Source organism: Chelonia mydas, chromosome 15, assembly GCF_015237465.2.
Source record: "Chelonia mydas isolate rCheMyd1 chromosome 15, rCheMyd1.pri.v2, whole genome shotgun sequence".
Lineage (NCBI taxonomy): Eukaryota > Metazoa > Chordata > Testudines > Cheloniidae > Chelonia > Chelonia mydas.
This window is the reverse complement of record NC_057856.1, coordinates 5,995,257-6,004,959: the sequence shown is the minus strand read 5'-3', so window position 1 is coordinate 6,004,959 and position 9,703 is coordinate 5,995,257. Positions and strand designations below refer to the sequence as shown.

General features: G+C 44.9%; 1 protein-coding gene across 2 annotated transcripts in view; it reads left to right on the top strand.

The window, feature by feature from the left end:
• The window catches only part of AIFM3 (apoptosis inducing factor mitochondria associated 3), a 117,785-nt gene that overhangs the window by 44,420 nt on the left and 63,662 nt on the right, over positions 1–9,703 (top strand). For both annotated transcript variants that reach the window (XM_037879114.2, XM_037879113.2), the window contains exons 3-4: positions 1,065–1,278; positions 8,179–8,288. In XM_037879114.2, coding sequence (XP_037735042.1) covers positions 1,065–1,278; positions 8,179–8,288 — 324 coding nt within the window. The remainder of the gene's footprint in view (positions 1–1,064; positions 1,279–8,178; positions 8,289–9,703) is intronic.

Below are 9,703 nucleotides of genomic sequence, written 5' to 3'. Positions count from 1 at the left end.
GTTTCAGAGACTTGCCTTAATCACCCTCCATTGCTTTTAGCTCCAGGAGGAGTGGCAGTAACCCTCCCCCTTGGAGTTGCAACGCTCCCTGGCCCATAACGATAAATAAACCATTCAACACTTAATAAAATATGGTCCCCAAACATTGCATGCAGTTGCAATATCATTTACACTTGCAAGTACAAAGTATTAAGGCCAGTTAGCAGCACAGCTGGGACTAGAACTCAGATGCTGCCAGCGCCTGGCGTTAGACACAGATCTTGGGGCTACATGGCTTCTAGGAAGGCTCTTTCTCCTCTAGCAGCTCTGTCAAAAATTCAAATTTGAAAATCAGCCAATGTTGCTGGAAAATACTGCTCTTTATCCCCAGGATGATTTTCATCTTCTATTGCCAAATTTGTGCACCTTTCCCATTTAATGCTCAGGATTCATAAGAGTCAGAACTCAAATAATAGTTGAAATTCATAACATCAATTTCTTATTAATTGCCATCTGAAGTGGTAGCAAAAGCCTGCTCAGCTGTGTACAGATTTAATATACCATACTGTATAGGGTTAGCTTTACCTCCCATTTAATATTGGTTATTAATGATGGACAATTTTTCTTTATCTGTTTTCAGATGAAGAGAGACCCATTTATGACTAGAAACTGAAGCGTCTAAGCCTAAACATAAATTACAGCTGATTGCTAGCAGCTGTATTTCATTAACAGGGAACAAGACTAACATTGATTGGGTGGGGTTTCACAAGCTTTAATATTTCTGTTTGCAAGAAGACTTGGTTGGTACATATTAAGGAAAACTGGTGGGTTGTGATTAAAAAGGGAATATAGGGTCAAGACAGAGATTTAATATGCCACCTTCCCAGCCAAGGCAGCAAAGATGGCACTCTGAATGGCATGCGTCAGGTCACCTAGAATTTCCTGAAAGCCAGTGTTCCTAGGAAAGCTGGAAGTAATGTTTCAAGGCCGTAATAGCATTATCTGCAGATTTCTGGAGAAATTGTACAATTTGACTGAAAAAACTGCTGCTTAGTTTGAATGAAGATTTCTGTTCGCTCCTGCAGTTGAAGTGAAAATTGAAGTTGTCCTACCAGAGAAAGAGAGGGCAAAGGAAGAGATGTCACCCAATGGGAAAGCCAGTCCACTTGTTTACAAAGTCAATGGGACTGCCCGGCATTACCACCTTGAAGAACATCCCATCACCATCAACCCCTACCAGAACGTGAAGGATGTAGTTGAAGCCTCAGTGTGCCACGTGAAGGACCTTGAGAATGGACAGTAAGTGTTTAACATTTTTACACTTAGCTTGAAGGATCCCAGAGGGCTTTATACATGCTACCATATACTATTACCATAACTGAAATGCTGCCAGCATGGTGCTGGAGCTGAACAGCAAGGCTGCAAACGTCTGTGAAATGTGGCATGTTATGACCCCAATTTATCTAAACACTTGAGCATGTGCTCAACTGTAACTTTGTGCTTAAGCTTAAATTTATCTCCAGTCAGCACAGCATTTAAGCATATGCAGGTAAGCATGTATTTAACTGCTTTGCTGAATCAGGGCCTATGTCATGGAAACTGTTGCTTTTTTCTCACTAGCTCTTTAGTCTTGACTAATCCAAGATGATCGGACCATCTGTGGCTAGTGTAATTTATCTTTGTAATATGGGTATTGTTATCTTCCTCCAGTTTGAATACAATAGAATCTTGTACAAGTGACAACTCATCTTTAATGTTTTTGGATACATGAAATTCTCTCATGTTCTGTGCCTGTGGAACTCCTTTTTGGGGAGATGCGACACTAATTTCCAATAGACCTTGCCTAGTATCCTTTAGTTGCTTCTTTAATGATTTGTAAGTTTATTTGCAAAGTTCTCGACTTAGCATTTTAACAAACTAGTTTAAGTAAAACAAGCGCGTGGAGTTCGTGGAGTAGGCCCCATACCACTTCTACCTTGTCTTGTTTTTCTAGTTAATGTGGTTCCTCATCAATTTGTTCTCTCACAAAGAATGGAATTTTCTGATGTTTTCGTGCCAATGGAAACACACTTTGCATGCAACTTCACAGTCCTGATTTTTCATGTAACAATGGAATCTGTTAGGATATCAGACAATAGATCACTGGTACATACTGATGAAAACACATTTTCAAACCAGAACAAAAAACAACGGATTATGTAGCAACCGAGAGAGGGGAGAAACCAGATATGTAGGAAGAAGCCCAGGGAAACAGCAGTAAGGGGTTGGACTGCACAGGGACTGTGGCTGCTTGTTCTAGGGTCCCTGGGCTGGAACCCAGTGTAAAGGATGGGCCTGGGTTCCCCTACCAGCCTCTGGGGAGTGGCAAAAGGTGTTGGAGATGCCTGCCAGCCAGCAGGTCTGGAAAGACTGCAGATTCTCCAGAAGGGGAAGACTTAAGTGACCTGGCCGGAGGGCCAAGCCAGAGGGAGGAAGCTGCAGACCCAGAAGTGAGCGGGGCAGCAGAGTGAGACAAGACAGGAGAAGACAACACTGGAGGGAGAGCATAAACTGGCAGAGCTAATCCCCAGGATGGCCAGCAGTAGGTGCTGCAAGCGATGATGTCAAGGGACGCACTCATGTTCCCTTACTTTCGTGGCACCTACAGCCTGGCTTGTAAGTATAAGCCACTTTTGTTTCATCTGGTAGCAAGTCCATAGTTTTGGGTCATCTCCCATGAAAGTACTGTCTCCCTCAGTCATAAATCTCCCCCTCTTCATCCACAGCTTCATTGCTGCAGCAAACAAAGCTGTCATGGTAGAGACAGAGAGACATTCCAGGCAGAACTCTGAAAATCAGGTCAAGTGCTTGCACAGGATTCTGTTCAATAGGGACGAGTGCAGAGTGGCATATCGGAGTGATGTGTTCTTCCTGGTGACCCTCCGCTGTTGAGCCTGAGGCTGCCACAATCTGAACTAACTGGAGCTTCCTCTGGGCATAGGCCTTCATTCCTAGATACAGGGAATTGCAGTATCCGAGTGTAAATGCATGGGTCGCCGTGACCCAGTCTGAGTGCGATGGGATCAGGTGCAATATTCTGACCAATTGCAAAGGAAATGGGAGTGCAGGGTCTTATACCTGTAGACTGCGGTGTAAATGCCTTTGGTGGGAGGGGTGAGTTATTCCAGGTGCTAACCCTGTCTCGTCAGCATTGCTTCAGTGTGGTCTAGCTGAGGAAGTTTTTAAAAAAACATCGTTGTGCTTAGAAACCGATGTGTGGTCAGTGAGACAAAATGAATAGGGAACACACAGACAGAGGCTGGTTTTCCAAAGGCTTTTTTTTAGGACAGATCTGCATTTTAACTGGCATTTCCTGGCTTGTGAGTGCAAGCTGGGCAGACATGACAAACCTTAACCCTCCCCCCTTTTTTAAAAATATGGAATAAAATCTTAATAGCAATGACTCTAAATGAGTAGATTGCTTCATTCTAACAGCCCTTGGTTGTAAATAGCCATCTCACTCACCTGTGGAATGAGTGTGTCATTTGAAATCTTTTGCACAAGGTTTCTGTATTTGCTTCGAGACATCAGGTGCTGATGATTATCTATCTCAGGTCAAGTGGTTCCTTCAGGTGGCTGTAAACCATTTCTCTTATCTTTTCATAACTCTGAAGTTGTCATTTAACAAGAACCGTGGGTTTGGTCTGAAATAAAATCCATCCGAAGAATGCAACAAGACTTGTTCCTTTTGCATGTGGTGAAGCATGAGAATGCATTGATCTCTTTATTCCATTTGGACTGTGCTTACTGCAAGGACTAAACAGGCACATGGGGGGGAGCAGAGCCCTTGTAGCATTCTGCTCCAATAAAATTGCGGTATGTCCTTAGCAGTAGCCCATACTGCTGGTTAGGGCCCCGTCAGCAAGGTGTCTAAGCACATGCCAAAAAGGATTATTCCAGTGGGACAATTCTTGGGTAAAGGTAGGCAGGTGCAGAACTGAAGTCTGGCAGGTGCTCCACTTCGTTGCACAGCAGGGGGACTCTGGTGATGTCCTGTGGGAGCACCAGCATTCTAGCTCAGACCCCAGCAGAGACCTACAGAGCGCCAGAGAGGTGGGATTCACAAAGGTATTCAGGCACTTAACTTCCAAAAATAGGTCAGCTAGGATAACTGGGACTTGCAGCATAAAACGAGGAGGCCATGGGGGATTCTGCCACTCCTCTGGGATGGAGCATGGCAATCAAGGGCACTTGGCCCGGAGAGATCTGCTAGCTGCCTGGTTCAAACTAGACTGAGAGATGAGGAGCAGACCCACCCACCGGGGATGGCAGTTGTCAGGAGTGGACGCAGATTTAGAACCAATTGCTGAAGTATATTTAGCTCATTAAAGGCTTCAATAAAGGTCCTTAACAGAGGGACAGCGGCCCTGCTGGGCATCTTAAGGATTGGATAGTCTGAAGGTTTTGAATATTCCCCTGTGAACCTTTGTCACCATGGCTGTCTGTGGTGTGGGCAGAGGAGGGACAATCAAGAAGAAGGGTAGGTCTCTTAGGAGATTTGATTTATATGCTGTCCTATAGGATAAGTTTTTGGCAGCAGAGGCAGTAATGGTTTCATAGATTGCTAGGGGTTTAAGGCCAAAGGGACCATTGTGTTAATCTTGTCTGAACTGCATAACACTAGCCAGGGAGCTCACCCTGCCATTCCTGCATGGATCTCAGTAACCTGTGGTTGACTTAAAGCAGAACTTGTAGATAGAGATCTAATCTTGATATAAAGATCTCTCTCTCTCTCTCTCCCCGTGTATGCTGCCATTGAGAGAGGTGGAAGAGCGCCTTCTGCAGTCCCCTGGGTTTACATGGAGGGATTTGTTCATTGTAAAGGGCAGGCATTTCAACTTGCTTCCCTCTTAGTCTGCTAAAGCCCAGTTATTCTTCCTGGCATGCCGCAAAACCCATCTCTTCTCCCAGGTATTTGGGGATGAAGCCGATGGTGAGAGACAGTGTTAAATGGCTTTATGTTAATGATTGTACAAGCTACGGACAGTTCATCTGAAATGATGACACTGATGAATGTATATTTTGCTATAGTAGGATAATGTGTTGCAGAGCTGCCCTCCACAATGGAGGGGAGCTGTTTGGTTATAAATAAAGATTCTTCATTTTTATTTTAATTGCAAAAACCTGAATAAACCTCACTGCTGCATCCTAAAACTCCCTCTTGCAAGTGACAGTGTTTGGAAACTCCCTTCTGCAAGTGAGCGCGTTTGCTTTGGCGGCATCACTAAATATGCTCTCAGGGATCCTGTGGGCAAGCTGATAGGCCACAGCTGGGTTCCATAGAAAGGGCAACAGCTCACCATACCCAGGAGATTGAGACGAAAGAAATCCTTGCACCAAAAATCCCTGGAAAGCAGCATTCCATGTGTAAATGCACTAGTCAGGAATGGAATACCTGCTGCCAAGCTGCTGAACATCTTCCGCCAGTTCCTTAGCCAGCATAATGCATGCAGCCCCATGGAAGCCAGTAAGGCCAGATCCTCTGCCAGCGTAAAGCAATTGGATCTCATTGTAGCAGTGGGACCAGACCCCCTGCTGGTGTCAGTCAGCTCAACCTTGACTCAGAGTCATGTTGGATTCTCCTTCACTGGCAACGTTTCAATCAAGACTGGATGTTTTTCTGAAACTTATGCTCTAGTTCAAAGGAATTATTCTAGGGAAGTTCTCTGACCTGTGTAATACAGGACGTCTTCTGGCCTTGGAATCTATGAACCTCATTGAAAGGGGATTTAGTCTTACTGGCTTCAATGTAAACAGCACAGTCCCATTGAAGTCAATGGGCTCAAAATCCCAAATGGTGTAAATTGGCCAGAGCAACCATTGAATTTAATGAAGCTACATCAGTTTATGCCTGCTGAGAACTGGCCCATTTTTTAAAATCAAAAGTGCACATTAAATTGAGGTAACCAGTACCAAAAATGAAACTGATCCATTCCAGATGTTACTGCTACCATAAGTCCATTCAAATGGGAAAGGGAAGATGGGAGGAATTTAGCCCATGAGCTTTCTAGAGCCCTGGTTTGATCAGGAGTCAGTCTAAGCTGCACCGATGGCCATACTGGTGATCTGTGTCGCCAGCATCCCCCAGCAATTCAAATCAAGCCAACTGTGTGAAAAATATTTACCGAAGATCTAACCCAGATGCTGAATACATTGTTATGCACTTGATTCAATGTTTGACATGTGGGGGGAGAGGGGGATCACGCAGTGTTGATGCATGGTTGGCAAAGCTGTCCTAGTGGCCAGCACAGCAGTGACTGGATCTGCAATGCTGTTTAGCACAGCTGCAGAAAGAGATAATGTCGCTATATGGCTGGAGTTGGAATCCAGTGTCCTCTCCTGCTTCAGCCTTTCAGAAAACCTGGAGATAAGATTGTAAATAGTTATTCTTTAGCTTAGTTCAGTTAGTCCTAGTGTAGATAGCATAGTTTGTTTTCCCGGACTGGGGATTCCCTCCCCGTAGTCGGGGACAATTCCTAGACTCTGGGCTTCAAAAACTGTGTTTCCTGCCCTAGATCTTTCTGCATCAGCAACAACACCAACGCTGCCTCTACTGTCTGGGGGAGATGCACGTCTTGGGGAAGTGCAGCATTTGTTGCTCGTTTCCCCCAAGACCTCTAGGGGTGGGGTTCTGACTTAAAATGTTTGGTCCGTAATCTTGATGGAAGCATTCGGTGAGACGTTTTGCTTAGGCACTAGAAAGTATTTTATCTTTATTTTTCTTGTAACCATTTCTGACTTTTATGCCTCATGACTTGTACTCACTTGAAATGTATCTCTTTATAGTTAATAAACTTGTTTTATTGTTTAAGCGGAAGTGACAGGGTAACTCTGTTTATGGTAGTGAGCTGATATATTATTCCCTTAAAGGAATAACAAACAATATATTTGTACTGTCCAGGAGACTGCTGGACAGTACAGGACATACATTTCTGGGGGACAATCCAGGATTGGGAGTGTTTTGGGGTCACTCCACAGTATAACCGAGGCTGGTGAGAGCCAGGGTGTGACTGGCAGTTTTCAGTTACACAAACACATCTGGGAGTGACCTGCGTGCTGGTGGCTGTTTGTGAGCAGTCCAGGTTGGAGGCTACAGCAGCAAGGCATTGCAAGGCACCCCAGGTCACAGGGCAGAGGTGACACAGCCTGCACTGGTTTGGATTGTACTCTGTTCTTGTGAAATACTGTAAAGGAGTCTTGACATATCAAATTATTCCTTCTCCTTCACTCTAAATTTCTACCCAAGGTTGTCTCCAAATTCTACCTTCACCAGTATATTTCCTTACCTGTCCTTTTTCCAAAACTCCATGTTTCACATGAAGAGAAAAGACTTCATTCCCTCAACATCAGGTGTGCACTGGCTTTGACCTGCAAAGAACCAAGTCCATCAAAGTCTCCAAGACTTTGTTGTGATAGCAGAGAGATCCCGTGGTTAGGCTATATCCTTTCAGAGGATTTCTAAGTGGGTTTCTGGCTGCATTATTGAATGCTGCAGACTCGCATCCCACCTCCCATTCAAGTGGTAATGAAGCCATTTAACAGGCATTTGCAAACCCCCAGGTGTACACTGTCAGTTTGTGAATTTACTGACAGAAACAGTTGTGCATTACTGTAATATTTACTCAGAACATGTTTAGTCTACAGGACCTTAGTTTAAAATTTGCTTTAAAAATATTTCATTAGTGTGTTGCTGAAGATTACAAAATCACATCTCTAAAAAATCCTTGCATAGATTTTTTTAGATGCACAATCTGAGTATTCATCTTTAGCCTTAAATGCTTGGATCTTCAGACATATAGTTTTCTAAATAAATCTTCAAAAGACCACCCTTATCTAAAATACACATGCGAGCCTGGGCTGCCATCGGGCATAGGGGCACCAGTTTAATAATACTGCACAGGGCCCCATAAATCCTAAGGATGTCCCTGTGCATACCCACAGATGGAGTACAGCTAGAGACCACACACCTTGAAGAACCTCCAGTGACAGTAAGTAACTGTGCTTATAGCTAAAAAGAAACCATTAGCTAATGTGAAAGCTTGGGACTGGCTCTCTGACATGTGATAGCCCGAGCGGATCAAAAGGCAGTGATAATAAATAATAGTAACAATAATAAATATCTATTATGTATACTATATTTTTCATGCTTTTTAACTCCAGGATGCGAGAAGTAGACCTGGGTTGTGGGAAGGCTCTGCTGATAAAGGAAAATGGAGACTACTATGCAATGGGACACAAATGCCCTCACTACGGAGCCCCACTGGTTAAAGGTTAGTCTGTACGCTCTTGGTGTAAGAGTATGAACCTGAATCAGATAGTCACAACAGACAATGGATCCGTATGAAGAATATGAGCCATTTGGTATCATTCACTACATTGCAGAATTTTCAGGTCTATAGAGACATCCTGCCTTTGAGGTAAACATACACCGTTAATCCAGGAAAGGGATCAAAATCCTCTGCAGAGCACTCTGTCCATGTTTGAAGAATAGAAATGTAACCTTTCTGCCAGTCCAAGTTGACAGCAACAAGAGCTGGGTTCAGTATCTAGGGGTTCCTTTTCAACAATACATCATGAAACTGGCTTGAGCCCCCACCCAGTGACTTGGGACAATTATACACCACCTCCTGGGTGCCTCTAAGAGGCAATACTTCTCCATTCGCAAGCACGGAGTCTGAATGAAGCAAAGAAACTTTTAATAAAAGGAGGGAAGTAACCTGGCATTAAATTGGGAAAACACTACAAACAGGGTTCATAAACATAAACCATTAGCAAAAGGCCCACTCCCAAGTAAGTTGGGCAGTATCCTTTTCCCCTCAGGTTCTTAAGTCCAGCAACCAAAAGTCCCCTTAACGTGCCCATCCCTTCTCTGCAGCCCACTCACAGCTGTTATCCTTGGTCAGGGCAGACCCAGGATTGAGAGATTCATCTGCAGATTTCACCTCTCACCCTGGGCAGTGGGGGGAGAGTAAGAAGGTACCTCACTTGCTCCGCTGCCCAGCTGATCAGTGCTCCGCTCCTCGCCACTGGCCGCCCTGCTGGCCAATCGCCACGTCTCTCCACCAGGCTCCACTCACCGCCCTGCTGGCCAGTCGCCACGCCTCTCCGCTGGCCGCCCTGCCAGCCGACCATCGATCCACTGGGATCTCTCCAGGTCTCCCCACTTAACACAGGGGCCTGAGACTTTCACCCAGCGATTCCTGCTGCGGAGGGGAACTATTCTTCTCTACGACAGAGCATTTAGAAATTCCATCCTCTATGTGGATGGCTCTGCTGTGGTCCTGCTTCTTACCTGGAAGCCAGAGCTCTTCCTCCCACCCACCTCACGCTCACAGTCTGGTTCTGCACATAACCAGCCACACCACATAAACATTCTTACCTCAAAAAACAGTAAGAGCTGCTCTACAGGCCATTTTTGCAGCAAATTTAACTATTCCAGGTGAAATTGGTGCACCCCCTGGTGTGGATACAGTTCTCTTGTTACAAAGGAGCTTATACAGTTATAGCTTATTGCTGTCTGTTTACCTGCTGGGCTCGTGGGAGAGCTGGCTTTGGTCCCTAGGCACCAGACTTTCAGCTCTGCTCTAGCTCCTGGGCAGGAGACAGCTGTTAACTAGCATCAGGGGCTGAACCAACCCCTGCCACCCCTGCAATAGGGAAGCACAAGAGTCTATATAACAACCTT